The sequence below is a fragment of the Anabrus simplex genome, chromosome 6 (genome assembly GCF_040414725.1).
Source record: "Anabrus simplex isolate iqAnaSimp1 chromosome 6, ASM4041472v1, whole genome shotgun sequence".
Lineage (NCBI taxonomy): Eukaryota > Metazoa > Arthropoda > Insecta > Orthoptera > Tettigoniidae > Anabrus > Anabrus simplex.
In genome coordinates, this window is record NC_090270.1 from 257,649,339 (window position 1) to 257,665,378 (window position 16,040).

At 39.1% G+C, this 16,040-nt stretch overlaps 1 protein-coding gene across 1 annotated transcript in view; it reads right to left on the reverse strand.

Annotated features, from left to right (window-relative positions):
* The window catches only part of LOC136876416 (uncharacterized), a 574,260-nt gene that overhangs the window by 287,511 nt on the left and 270,709 nt on the right, over window positions 1-16,040 (reverse strand). The window contains exon 13 of the mRNA XM_067150371.2: window positions 3,986-4,047. Coding sequence (XP_067006472.2) covers window positions 3,986-4,047 — 62 coding nt within the window. The remainder of the gene's footprint in view (window positions 1-3,985; window positions 4,048-16,040) is intronic.

Genomic DNA, 16,040 nt, shown 5'->3' on the forward strand with positions numbered 1-16,040 from the left:
AATGTAAAATTGGTCACCGATTAATATTAAATACCTGCCAACTTTCAAAAAGAGAAATCTGGAAGATCCTTAAGCGGAAAATTTTTAACAACACACGCATGCGTAACAGTCTTGAGACATTATGAAACAAGGACGGCAAAGGGGGAGGATTATAAAGAATACTAATACAAGTCAAATACAGTAGAACCTTGATGCATCGTTACCGGAAATGTCGTTTCCCCGTATTCATCGTTGAATTTATTCGGTCCAAAAAATGTTCCATATAAACCAATGTTAAATTTCCCCGCACCTATCGTTTCTTGAACTATCATTTTTTTAAAAATTTTGTTAGGGCCATCTATGGACCACGGTGCTTGTGTTTCTTGATGTCATCATCGTTGTTTGTCACAATTGGTGTTTTTAGCGGTTGGTTTGACAGCTGTTTTCTTGTTGGTACCTTGAGCTTTTCTGATGGCCCAGCAGTCCTTCATTATCCGGCTAAATTCAATCTTACGTTCCTCAGACCATTTCCTGGTCTCGTCTTTTGGTCTGTGGGTAACTTCTGTGAGGGATGTTACAAAGGATTTAGTTTTAAGAGTTGTATGATAGTTACTCCAATCGGCTATGTCATTTTGATTTATATGGAGTTCCGAAAGGTCCTTCTCCACTTGCTTCATCCACACGAATCCAGTAGCTTTACCCTTCTTAGCAGCCTTGAAGATCCTATGGGATAACCTACGAGTCCATTCTGGATAGGTGTCCGTAAAAAGCCAATCGCTTTCTTCTATCGTTTTATCACATCGATTGTCGAAAAATTATTTGTCCTCAGTCACAATTTTCCCGCATTAATCGATCGAACGTAAGAAAGATATACGCAACTCTTTTTTTTTTTTTTTTAATTTAGAGGGACTGCTCAATACTCTTAGCATATAATAGCGGCAACCTGTAACGCAAGAATGTACGGGCGATTCGGAATTGCTAGTCTTGAACAAGGATCTTGTAGGCTGGAGTGCTGTGCGCAGGTTATTCACGCACAAGCTCACTACGAGCCACCTGGTGCCAACACTTCTCCTCGACCCACTTACAGACCCCTAGAAGTATTCTTATTTACAAGAATTAAAACGTAGACGACGTAAAACTCAAATTTGCCACCATTTTCTATGTTGGTAGAGGCTGGCTATGGCTGCCAACTTCGTTGAATAAAAGAAAAAATCACACAGTGCGCCAGATTCGTTTTTATTACTCACAGGGTGATTAATCACGTCATGCCTTGTGGAGTGTTTGGGATGCTAGAGCCCTGTTGACCGCTTTGTTGCCCTCTGCCAACTAGTCTTGTTACAAGCCGGTTCTAACCAAGCCAGACCAATAATATTTTCTCATAGCCTAGTCTTGTAACATATTCCTAAGTTGGCAGCCTCGCACAAGCAGCCGTGACATCATTTGAGATGCGCCGCATTGAATTTCTAACCTCTGTGACATCGTCTCAGCTGAGCTGCGGGAGCCGCGCAGTGTTGGTATCTAACCTATCGTTCGCTATGGGTCTATGGAATCCTTTCTTAAATACAGGTTATCGCTGTAATATTTACCTATATCTTTAATTTGCAATAAGAGAACTGAACTTAAAGGTTTTTAATTATTACGAAATGTGTGACGAAAAGTGAAACGAAACGGCGTAAAAGTCATGCTTTTTATTTTCAACTCGTAGGCCTATATCATGGCTGCAGTATTTTGATACCGTTATGTATAGTATAAGCTATATGGTTAGAACGTGTTGGCCTTTGGTTTAAGGGGTCTCGATTGGGTCGAGGATTTTAACTTTCCTTGGTTAATTCCAACGGTTTGGGGCCTGTCTGTTTGTAGGATGCTAATTAGTTTATAATATCACCTATTCAATAAATTAAATGTAAATTTGAATGTATTGAATAGGTGATGTATTGACTATATATAGTATCTTCAATACAGATCCATAATAATATTTATCACTTGCCTGCCTGTTTGCCGAATTAAACACTAGAATTCATCTTAGGTAACGCTGCATTTTCATTTGCGCATAGATCGACTATCATGCGACAACTCGAAAGTCCTGCACCCGGTTCCGGAGGCCACGCGCCATTATTGTTGTTCTTATAATAATAATAATAATAATAATAATAATAATAATAATAATAATAATAAATTTACCTAACAAAAATGTCCCAACAATGTACCCGTATTTTATTATTTTGCTTTCCTCCTATTTTTATGATGCCCGAATTTATAATTTTCCTGCATTCATCGTCATTTTCCCCATGCCCCACCGATAGACGATGCATCAAGGTTTTACTGTATATGTTATGACCAACCCTGAAATTAAATACACGAATTTACATTTTGACGAGTGCAAATCTGTTTTCACTTAACACTGGGAACACTTTCTGTGATCGTAAAAAACAAGGAAAATAAGCAGAATATGCCTCACGAAAAGACTGATAATATCGTTTCTTAGTAACTCATTACAAACACCACTAAAAATACTAAATCACTTAGAAATTCGTCACACAATACCACGAGTTTCAGAAATACTGCCAATGTTACACATGCACACAAACAAAGCCTTTCAGCTGCTATGAAGGTTGACGCAGGTACTGCAGTTGTTTTATATAAATTCACAGCCTGCTACTTTTCATGGATTTCTTTTCTTCAAAATCGCAGCCTGCCACTTGTTTGGGAACATCTCAATGAATGAAGTAGAGCTGAGGTCGAACAGGTGACAAAAGCACGGTGATAATCGATAATGTGGTTATCGATACATTTACCAGTTGAATTTCAAACACTGCATCTTGTATTACCAGCTACTACTGAAAGTCAAACAAATCCGATTTGACCGCAGAAAGAAAAACCAAGCGCGGATATTCAAAATCCGTACAATGAAATTGATCATCCGTACAACCGTAAAACACACAAAAAATCCGTACCTTTTATGGAAAAACCGGAATAGTTGGCAGGTGTGATTATTATATAACGGAATTGTACATGATGGTCCTGGGTCTAAGTACTCATGCCAGTCCTTACATCAGCTGTTTCGTTCTCCACAGCACTGGAGTTCCTCTTGCACTGAGAGGTCTTACTTCTTCAGTTTCTGTCTTCGGACTCTTCAAATGAAAAATCACTTGCATCTAGATCTGTGGAGTCCAAAATTGAAGCAACCTATTGCCCACTGACTCTCTTCTTACTAACCATGTTGTAAAATAGCTACATAAATCACAAAAAGCCTGTCTCAAAACTGACGACGCACGCTTGACTGAACATGATAGTCTCTCACAGCTTGTAAAAAGGCAGGGATTCTCCTTTCAGTCAGACCTAAGAAAGTGTTGTTTACTGCCATCTGTAGAGTTTTTTGATAACTACTTGTGCCGACAACAGTGGATTTCTAACAGGTTAATACACATTAAATTCCACTCACGGACAACCTGTTATGGGATTTAATACATTAAATTCTGCCCTCTAAGACTTAAGGTAAAACCCCAGCACTTGCCTGATGTGAAAATGGGAAGCCAAGGAAAACTATCTTCAGGGCTATCGACAGTGGAGTTCGAACCCACTATCTCTTGAATGGAAGCTGATAGCATGTGACCCAAATCACGCTGCCTCTTGTTCAGTTTATGTTAGTTATTAAATCTTTGTTTAGTGACCTACCAGGCGCTGCTCACTCACTCCGTATTGAAATGCTCTTCTTTTCCTTCCTAGTCCACAAGGAAGACTTAAAATGAAAATACTTGGAATACAAAAATGTATATACAGTATATGAAATTTAAACAATACTTCAAAGACCACAATAATTTTTTAAGAGCAACTTGTCAGTTTTCCACACATGTATTTTTGTAAACAGTCAATCCCTCTTATCAAGTGAAAACGATGACTGTGAAAAGTTCTCAATTGAAAGGTTCTACTTTGTACTATAACCGTGAAAAAATCATTTCAAAGTGAAGTTACTGTACCTACATTCAACTTATAAACTAATACTTACTTTTGGATATGAGCCCATAACATTCTCTACAATGAGCTGGAATTCTGGATCACCTAAATTTTCTGAAAGAAAGAAAGAAAAAAGATGTGCAAGATTTAATCAACATACATATTCAATTTAATAAAACACATTAAAATATATAAAACTAACAAAAACAGAAGTCAATAGAGTCATAGTTAACAATAAAATAAAAATTTTAAGCAGATAGAAAACTCACTTTCATACGCGATAAAACAGGCCACTATACCTCATGAAATGGACGACAAATCTGCTGACTGTTCGTCATCTCATAGGATGAGGAAGATGGTACTGATGAAGTGTCGGTGTTCATTGGACAGCGCGTACCGCAGAGCTTCAAAGATAGCATAGAGTTCTGCTGTGTACACACTATAGGTTTCTTCTGGTGAGAAAAGAAACCTCTTAATATCAACAAAGAATACACAGGCTACTTTAGCTTCTTGCCTTGAACCATCCGTGTAAATAACGAATGAATCTGAATACCGGCCAACAGCGGAAAGAAAGAGCCTATGAAAAAGGGAGAGGTCTGTGTTCACTTTTAGGCCCGTGTGCAGATCCAGGATTATTTCAGATCATTGCATTAACCATGGAGGTACCTTATTGGTCATCTAACATGACATAGAACTCAAGGTACATCAAGCGATCTGTAAATGCTATCCAAGTATATACCAACCAGCTGTGTTGCTTGTGGATAAGCAGTGTACAGCCGACAGTTTGCATTGTCAAATACACACGGATAGCTTGTGTGAAGTGGCATCTGTTGCAAATTTGCAGCATAGGACAAAAATATTTGTTGGTGCCCAATGTACAAAGGTGGCACACCAGATACAGCGAGCAAGCAAGCAAGCAAGCAAGCAAGCAAGCAATAGGACTTGCATGGAATACTCCAGTTGCCAACCTAACTCTGCTGTGGTGGATGCTATTCAGTTTCACAAGGACCAAGGACACTTTGTCCTGCTGATTCACATGCTGCACTGCTGTAATCTAACCTGGATAAAACACGTGCCTTAAAAAAATCACAAGAGCACCGTGTGGTCTGACCCCAAGTAGAGCCGCTAAGAGACTTCGAAATATTAAATTTCATAGCGCATTTGGCTGACTTTTGAAACGGAGATGAATTGGTGTCAACTATAGGAAGAGCAATCCCCCCCAATTAAAGCTCAAGTTTGGGGTGAAGAGTGTGCTTCCGACACAAGTGAACAACAGAGGTCTTTACAGTTGAAAACCAAAAGCCATGTTTTAAGGTTTACTGCTCCACTCTCCTAATAGCTCACTGTAATTGTCGCTCTGTAACTGCCACACTTTCTGAGCAATAATACAGAACAAAATAGTCTCCATATAGTGATGGTAATACTGCTGAACCAGCAGCAGCAGCAATACCGTTTATAGTTTACAATTGTAGGTTTGGGATTCTCCATCTAATCAATACTTGTATAGTTTTTACTATATGTATTGAGGTTTAAAAGTACATTATGAATGGAAGACTAGTTTTGATTCTCTGTTGGGATCATCTTCAGCTGTTAAATATATTATAAACATAAATATATCAAGATAGCAATACATTAAATTTAAAATATTACACTATTTAAGGTATGTAATGTTCTACATTATGGTGATAACACATGTTAACGTCCTCATCACATATCAGAGTCCGTTAAAGATTCACTTTCACACCTTCACATACTGGTTGCAGCGGTTTACACAGAGCATTATTGATTCAAAATGCACGTTAATAATGTTAATGTTAAACCCCATCTGCATATTCCATATTACACAATCAAATGTCAACAGCTCACAACTAGTTAAACTATACTAACTTATTTAAGGGAGGTGAAGATGGTAATAAAATATCCCATTGTTTATGATTATCATGATGAAAAATGGAGAGGGCTATCTTTATTAATGTTGTGTTAATAATCACAATAGCACTTGTTACCATTTGGTGAGAAAACTGTATAGCATCTGCTATGTCAGACAGATATACACAAATTAGTCAAATTTTTGAACGGAGTCTGTGATAAAACACAGTTTCAAATCAGTGACAGTGTCACATTCAGTAAAACAGGGCTGAAATTGTTCCACTTTAAAAACTGATGGACACTGGTGTGGAAGTTCTTGCCGTCCATTGATGTGTTGTCTTCATATGAGTATTGCATTCATGGTTAGGACAGAACCTTGCTTAAATAAGTTGGTATAATTTAACTTGTTGCGAGCTGTTGACATTTGATTGTGTAATATGGAACAGGCAGAACCTCCCTTAAATAAGTTGGTATGATTTAACTAGTTGCAACCTGTTGACATTTGATTGTGTAATATGGAATAGGCAGAACCTCCCTTAAATAAGTTGGTAAGATTTAACCAGTTGCGAGCTGTTGACATTTGATTGTGTAATATGGGATATCTAGAATGAAAAAGAAAATATGTAGTGTTAGAGAATGTCTATGAAAATTTGAATCTGGCAAGGAGCAAGAGCCAGCGACCGGTACGTCCAATTTTTGGGGCATGATTTAACAGCCAGGCAAGAGCTTGATTGATACGAACTTTTTATGCTCTAAAAAATTAGAAAAATGTTCTAGTGTCAAAATTAAAGCTAGGGCTTCACGCTCATAAGAGGAATATTGTCACTCAGCAGGAGAGAGAAGATGACTGAAAAACGGTATGGGTAAAATATTACCATTCTTAACTTGATGGAGAGCACTTCCTATGGCGATGCTTGAAGCGTCAGTGTGAACTTCAAAGGGAAGTGTAAAATCTGGAAACTGTAAAATAGGAGCATGTACAAGGAGTGATATTAAGTAATCAAAAGCAGACTGCTGTGGTTCTGACCACAGAAATTTTATGCCTTTACATTTTAAATAATTGAGCGGTTCAGTGATTTGGAAATAAGAGGGAATAAACTACTTATAAAATGCAGTCATGCCAAAAAAAGGAACGAAGCTGTCTAATATTTCTGGGGGAGGAATACGATTTATAGCAGCGACACGCTCCAGGGTCAACAGAGATACCTTGGCTGGACAAAATGTGTCCAAGAAATTTAATTCGATGGAATTCGATGGGGAGCTCTCACTATTAATGGGGCTTATGGAAGAAAGAAAGTAGAACTGCCTGAGTCAGCTAAGAGGATGCATCTGGGTGTGCTAGGAGAAAGTGATATTTGGGTAAGGGGAGATAACGAGGAAGAGATAGGAGATTATAAAGTGTACTTGATGGGTGTTAGAAAGGGAAGGGCAGAGTATGGGGTAGGGCTGTTTATCAGGAATACCATTGCACGCAGCATAGTTTCTGTTAGGCATGTAAATGAGCAAATGATGTGGGTGGATGTGTCAGTTGGAGGATCAGTGGTAGAGTGTCGGCCTCCGGATCCCAAGATAGCGGGTTCAAACCCGGCAGAGGTAGTCGGATTTTTTAAGGGCGGAAGAAAGTCCATTCGACACTCCATGTTGTACGATATCGGCATGTAAAAGATCTCTGGTGACACATTTGGTGTTTACCCGACAAAATTCATTAAATCTCAGCCACAGACACCCAAGAGAGTTTCGGTTTACTTGGTCAGCCACCTAGTGGGCCTAGAGTAAAACGGAACGTCGAAATTGACGAGCAGACAGCCAGATGGCGTCAAATTGAAATTGTTTGCACACGGTAGCTGAGGCTATACGATTATTATTATTATTATTATTATTATTATTATTATTAGTACGACGAGAACTGTCTCAGTGTATTCACCATGTGAGGGTGCAGATGAGGACGAAGTTGACAAGTTTTATGAAGAATTGAGTGACATTGTGGTCAGGGTCAATAGCAAGGACAGAATAGTGCTAATGAGCGATTTCAATGCGAGAGTTGGAAATAGAACTGAAGGATATGAAAGGGTGATTGGTAAATGGGGGGAAGATATGAAAGCTAATAGGAATGGGAAGCATTTGCTCGACTTTGTGTTAGTATGGGTTTAGCAGTTACCAATACATTCTTCAAGCATAAGGCTATTCACCGCTACACATGGGAGGCTAGGGGTACCAGATCCATAATAGACTATATCTTAACAGACTTCGAATTCAGGAAATCTGTTAGGAATATACAAGTTTTCCCGGGATTTTTCGATGATATAGACCACTATCTGATCTGTAATGAACTAAGTATCTCTAGGCCTAGGGTAGAGAAAGTGAAATCTGTCTGCAAACGAATAAAGGTAGAAAATCTCCAGGACGAGGAAATTAGACAGAAGTACATGGATATGATTAGTGGGAAGTTTTGAACAGTAGACTGTAAGCAGGTTCAGGATATAGAAAGAGAATGGGTGGCATACACGGATGCTGTAGTAGAAACAGCAAGGGAATGCCTAGGAACAACTGTGTATAAAGATGGGAAAAGGCGAACATCTTGCTGGAATGATGAAGTGAGAGCAGCTTGCAAACGTAAAAAGAAGGCTTATTAGAAATGGCTCCAAACAAGGGCCGAGGCAGACAGGGATTTGTACGTAGATGAAGGAAACATAGCGAAACAAATAACTGTTGCATCCAAAAAGAAGTTATGGGAAGATTTTGGTAATAACCTGGAAAGGCTACGTCAAGCAGCAGGGAAACCTTTCTGGACAGTGATAAAGAATCTTAGGAAGAGAGGGAAGAAGGAAATGAACAGTGTTTTGAGTAATTCAGGTGAACTCATAGTAGATCCCAGGGAATCACTGGAGAGGTGGAAGGAATATTTTGAACATCTTCTCAACGTAAAAGGAAATTTTCCTGATGGTGTTGCGAACAGCCAAGCTCATGGGGAGGAGGAAAATGATGTTGGTGAAATTACACTTGAGGAAGTGGAAAGGATGGTAAATAAACTCCATTGTCATAAAGCAGCAGGAATAGATGAAATTAGACCTGAAATGGTGAAGTATAGTGGGAAGGCAGGGATGAAATGGCTTCATAGAGTAGTAAGATTAGCATGGAGTGTTGGTAATGTAGCTACAGATTGGACAAAAGCAGTAATTGCACCTATCTATAAGCAAGGGAACACGATTGCAACAACAACCGAGGTATCTCGCTGATTAGTATACCAGGCAAAGTTTTCACTGACATCATGGAAGGGAGGGTGCAGTCAATCGTTGAGGAAGTTGGATGAAAACCAGTGTGGTTTCAGACCACATAGAGGCTGTCAGGTTCAGATTTTCAGTATGTGCCAGGTAATTGAAAAATGCTAAGACAGGAATAGGCAGTTGTGTTTATGTTTCGTAGATCTAGAGAAAGCATATGACAGGGTACCATGAGAAAAGATGTTCGCCATACTGGGGGACTATGGAATTAAGGTAGATTATTAAAATCAATGAAAGGCATTTATGTTGATATTGGGCTTCAGTCAGAATTGACGGTAGAATGAGTTCTTGGTTCAGGGTACTTACAGGGGTTAGACAAGGTTGTAATCTGTCACTGTTAGTAGTTTACATGGATCATCTGCTAAAAGGTATAAAATGGCAGGGAGGGATTCAGTTAGGTGGAAATGTACTTAGCAGTCTGGCCTATGCTGACGACTTGGTTGTAATGGCAGATTGTGCCGAAAGGCTGCAGTCTAATATCTTGGAACTTGAAAATAGGTGCAATGAGTATGGTATGAAAATTAGCCTTTCAAAGATTAGATTGATGTCAGTAGGTAAGAAATTCAACAGAACTGAATGTCAGATTGGTGATACAAAGCTAGAACAGGTAGATAATTTCAAGTATTTAGGTTGTGTGTTCTCCCAGGGTGGTAATACAGAAAGTGAGATTGAATCAATGTGTTATAAAGCTAATGCAGTGAGCTCGCAATTGCGATCAACAGTATTCTGTAAGAAGGAAGTCAGCTCCCAGACTAAACTATCTTTACATCGGTCTGTTTTCAGACCAACATTGCTTTACGGGAGTGAAGCTGGGAGGACTCAGGATATCTTATTCATAAGTTAGAAGAAACAGACATGAAAGTAGCGAGAATGATTGCTGGTACAAACAGGTGGAAACAATGGCAGGAGGGTACTTGGAATGAGGCGATAAGGGCTGATTTAGGAATGAACTCGACGGATGAAGCTGTACGCATAAACCTGCTTCAGTGGTGGGTCATGTGAGGCGAATGGAGGAGGATAGGTTACCTAGGAGATTAATGGACTCTGTTATGGAGGGTAAGAGAAGTAGAGGTAGACCAGGACGACAATGGTTAGACTCAGTTTCTAACAATTTAAAGATAAGAGGTATAGAACTAAATGAGGCCACAGCACTAGTTGCAAATAGAGGCTTGTGGCGACGTTTAGTAAATTCACAGAGGCTTGCAGACTGAATGCTGAAAGGCATAACAATCTATAATGATAATGTATGTATGTATGTATGTATGTATGTATGTATGTATGTATGAAATAGGAAATGTTAGAACATGGGTACTGCATGTGCTCCACTAAAGGGATCTTGATGGTATGGTCGAAATGAAACAATATTGATAAGTTAACAGTATCATAAATTAACCCTTGTGTGAGAAAAGTAGTCTTATCCAAAAATGACCGTGAATGGCAAATCTTTAACAATATGGAATCGATAGGGCCAAGCGATATGTTGAATTATGAGATTAAGTTCCACAATGCTCAGTAAATTTAGAGGATGGTTTGAAGCAGAAGCACAACGAGCCATGGAAGAAGAAACTTCAAGTTCCAGGTAAAATTTATTTATTGAAAAAAGGTGTAACTTATCAATGACGTTGGCTCCAGTATCTAGTAGCCCAACAGTGGTACCATTCTGCAGTAGTAACATGGTAATATTGCGGCAGACTAGGACCCGAGATCCGCTTATTGCCGATTAGCGTGGTCGAGACCCATTTCCCGAATGAGGAGTGGAACAAGATGTAGAAATATGTCTTCATCCTTCACACCGAAAACACGTAAGAGGTTACCTGCGGTTAGAATACTGCTTTCCCTGGGGAGGCAACTGAACATTTGATGTCGAGGGTAAGGGGGTGGAGGAATAGGCAAGGACGGTGGGGGGAGGATAGTGGAATAATAGGAGGTATTACTGTAAGAATTTAGAGCATCAGCTGGGGCAATGTTGTACTAGTGTGCAATAGAGGTAGGCAGGGCAAAGGGGTTAATTAATTGGCGGAAGGAAGGAGAGGCATAAAATTGTACAATAGAAATTAGTACAGATGGACGACTGCTAATTGCCAATATATATATTCATTATATTCATTATGATTAGGAAGAGATCAGAAACCAGGTGTTGGATGGCAAAACTTTCCCAGGAGCAGACGTGGACTCTGACCACAACTTGTTGGTCATGAAGAGCCATCTGAAGCTGAAGAAATTGAAGAAAGGAAAGAATGCAAAAAGATGGGATCTAGACAAGTTGAAAGAAAAGAGTGTGAGGGATTGTTTCAAGGAACATGTTGCAAAAGAACTAAATGAAAAGGCTGAAGGAAACACAATAGAGGAAGAGTGGACAGTCATGAAAAATTAAGTCAGCAGGGCTGCTGAAGAAATGTCAGGAAGGAAGAAAAGATCAACTAAGAATCAGTGGATAACTCAGGAGATACTAGACCTGATTGATGAACGACGAAAATACAAGAATGCTAGATATGAAGAGGGCAGAAAAGAATACAGACGATTAAAGAATGAAGTGGATAGAAAGTGCAAGGTAGCTAAGGAAGACTGGCTGAAGGAGCAGTGCAAGGATGTTGAAGGTTGTATGGTCCTGGGAAAGGTAGATGCTGCGAACAGGAAAATCAAGGAAACCTTTGGAGAAAGGAAATCTAGGTGTATGAATATTAAGAGGTCAGATGGAAAGCCACTTCTAGGGAAAGAAGACAAAGCAGAAAGATGGCAGGAACATATCCAACAGTTGTCTCAAGGTGAAGATGCAGATAATTTGGTTCTGGGACAAGAAGAGGCTGTTGATGCTGATGAAATGGGAGACCCAATATTAAGGTCAGAGTTTGACAGAGCTATGAGCGACTTAAATAGGAACAAGGCACCTGGAATTGATGACATTCCCTCTGAATTACTGACTGCCTTAGGAGAAACCAGCATGGCAAGGTTATTCCATTTAGTGTGTAAGATGTATGAGACAGGAGAAGTCCCATCCGATTTTCGGCAGAATGTTGTTATACCTATTACCAAGAAAGCCAGTGCTGACAGGTGTGAAAACGATCGCACCACTAGTTTAGTATATCATGCCTGCAAAGTTTTAACACATATTGTTTACAGAAGAATGGAAAAACAAGTTGAATCTGAGTTGGGAGAAGATCAGTTTGGCTTTACAAGAAATGTAGGAAAACGTGAAGCAATCCTGACTTTACGTTTGATCTTAGAGGATCGAATCAAGAAGGACAAGCCCACGTACATGGCATTCGTAGATCTAGAAAATGCATTCGATAATGCCGATTGGACCAAGCTATGTAAGATTCTGAAGGTGATCAGATACCAAGAACGAAGAATTATCTACAATCTGTATAAAAATCAGTCTGCAGTAATAAGAATCGAGGGCTTTGAAAAAGAAGCAGCAATCTAGAAAGGAGTGAGGCAAGGCTGCAATTTGTCCCCCTTCCTTTTCAATGTTTACACAGAACAGGCAATATAGGAAATCAAAGAGGAATTTGGAAAGGGAATCACAATCCAAGGAGAGGAAATCAAAACCTTGAGATTTGCCGATGATATTGTTATTTTATCTGAGACTGCAGAAGATCTCGAGAAGTTGCTGAATGGTATGGACAAAGTCTTGGGTAAGGAGTACAAGATGGAAATAAGTAAGTCCAAAACAAAAGTAATGGAGTGCAGTTGAACGAAGGCAGGTGACGCAGGAAATATTAAATTAGGAAATGAAGTCTTAAAGGAAGTAGATGAATATTGTTACTTGGGTAGTAAAATAACTAATATGGCAGAAGTAAGGAGGACATAAAATGCAGATTAGCACAAGCAAGGAAGAGCTCTCTTAAGAAAATAAATGTGCTCACTTCAAACATTGATATAGGAATTAGAAAGATGTTTCTGAAGACTTTTGCATGGAGCGTGGCATTGTACGGAAGTGAAATATGGACAATAACTAGCTCAGAAAGATAGAGAATAGAAGCTTTTGAAATGTGATGTTACAGAAGAACGATGGAGGTGAGATGGATAGATCGAATCACAAATGAAAAGATACTGAATGGAATCGGCGAGAGGAGATCGATTTGGCAAAATTTGATCAGAAGAAGAGGTATTGCTTGGGGTCCGATGTTAGATGATGCCTAATACGGGATGACCGAGGCGATGAGCACTAGGATTCCCTTCCTTACATCACCCACAACAGCAAGTACTCCACAAAGTATACAGAGTATTAAATATAGACAACAAAAAAAAAAACTTCTGGCATTCAGCTGTGCAGGCACTTGCGCTGTCAGGCAGATCCTACTGCTGAGTACATGGCGTTCCCAACTGACTGGACTGGGGTATACCATGTGGGTTTTTTAGTGTAATCGCACACGTAAGAGGCCTATCCCCAAGAGCATGCACATCAAATTTTGATTGGGTCTACAACTAACCCTCAAGAAAAAATAAAAAGTAAAGAGGGGACAGATGGCCACATGACCCTGTTAGTCCCTTCTATGACAGGCAGGGATTATTTGTGGCGGTATTCAGCCTCTCCCATCCACAAACGGTACAAAACATAGTACCAAAGTCACAATCCATTTCCGCACCTAGGTCGTCCCTTTTAGTCGCCTCCAATAACAGGCAGGGGGTACCGTGGATGTATTCATCTGCGTCCCCCACCCACAGGCGGTTACAGGCTTTGTTGTTTGAGGATGATGTAGCTATCCCATCATCCTCCTCACCCTTATCCAGCTCCTGTTGGGTCGGGGCATTTATGGGCCTCCTCCACTTTTCTGTTTCCAACCACCATTCCTCTTCCTCTTGCACTCCTCTTTATTGAATCGATCCAACTTGTTCTAGGTCTCCCCTAACTTCATTTTAATAATTTGGTTTGGTATTCCTTTTTCTTCTATTCTCTTTACATGTCCAGAGATGCCAACTATCAAGAAAGGCAATTCGTAATGCAGCCGTTAGGGCACCTTGGGGGGAGGGGCAGCGGCGGCGGCCGTAAAAAAATTTTTTCCCCCAAGATCTTAAGTGCACACAATTGAAAAATCAATGAACAACATACGATTCAATCAGATGTAAGATATTCAAAGACTGGCATATAAAGAGTGTATGATTCTTACCTGCTAAAGTAACAGGTGATCTGCAGTACATATCTGAGTGGAGGTTGAAGGATCAGTTCTTTTGTTGAGTACTGTAGTTGCTCCCTTAGCAGCTTGTAGTACCCGTTTGGTAAACGTATACTGGTGACATGCTTCTTTTTTTTTATATCATGTGCATTCTCTGCACCAACAGAGCACTTACAGTAACAGTACGGAGTTCATATTAGCACGGAATTCAGATTTTCTCTTCCTCATCATGCGCATCTGAAAAATCGCGGCTACAAACACTACAAAACACGCGTGAATGAGATTTTGATAAACGCAGTAAACAGAGCCATTCTTTCGAGTATTCCTCCCTAAATTTTTGAACTATTTTTGGTTTATTACTGGCGTCACTAGTCACTGAAATGTCATCACACGTATTTTCTGTACAAGAAATCGCTTCATTATTTCAAACATTTTGCATTTCGTAACACACGATTAGCATATATCCTAGAAGAGCAATATATGTAAATTTGGCAACCAAAATAGTAATAAATACTTCTTCAACAGTCACGTACAAAGTATTCACAATGAAACGAAGAAAACGGAGTTTGTCAAAACTTTGCCGCGAAAACAAATATAAAAGAACTCGCATACTTGCATGGAAGTCTGATCATGTGACGAAGTAAGACAACAACTCCGCAAGATATACCACTTCACAGGTGCCTATTTTACCGGTACTGGAAGCACACAACTGCGTTCGGAGTGTGAAAACTCGAAATATACTTAAATGAGGGACAGGAAAGGGGTATAAATGATTACTGAGAAATACGAAAATAATATTCTGAGAATTCAAGCGTAATGCATTCCTTGTGTATCCTTTTGAACACTTCCTACACTAGTGATTGGTGACAACGGACTTAACATCGGCAGTCTAGATAAGTACGTAAGTTTTTCATTATATTAATAATTGTATATATTTTGTTTTTGTCATTACTGTTTCATGTTATCACTAATCTCTCTATCATTGACAAGTTTGCGCTACATAAACAATACTGTACATATATAAGCTTGTTTTTAAGTGATTTGATAGAATCCGAGGATGTTCATGTAGAACGAAACATGTCATTCTTTGTATGTTAGTGCGTGTTTTACAGATATATTTATAATGTTTTAATTTACATTGTATTTGCTGTGTGTTTGACAGACTGAAAAGCCTTTGTTACATTTAACTAAGTCAACACTGGAAAACATGGCTTCATTTTTAACAATATATGAGATGAGACAAATACAGCCTACCTCTGTGTTGAATATCACCAATAGGGGTGTGGGAAAAGGTTTGAACCAACAACCTTATGACTCAATGAACCGAAAAACACGTTTGATGGAACGTTTTCTAATATTATTGAAAATTTGAATAAATTGCAATCGACAGTTTTTATTATATTTAACTTTTTTCTGAAACAATGCACACTGCTTCAATTTTTCCTAAATAATAGGTTGACACCTGGGGATAAGCAAATGAAAATGTGGGTGGGAAAGGATTAAAGTAAATATATCTAAGATTTAATTTTTGTGAAGAAAGGGAGTCTTGCTTGTCTGGACGTAACATCTGCAAACAATTTGTTATATCAGTCTTTCACAGATCATTCAACACCCATAAAATATCTTGGTGTAAGTTTCTGTGATGAAATTGTTCTCAATGAAAAATCAGTCATTTTAAATATTTGGAAGAATGTGTCCCATTATGTAGTTCTGCATTACTGAAACCTGACCAGAAACTCTCATTAATTAATTAAATTAATTAATATATATGGCCTAGTCTGGTTTATCCCCTAAAATGTGCTCCCGTGTCTACAATCAGGACAGCATTTCAAGACAATGT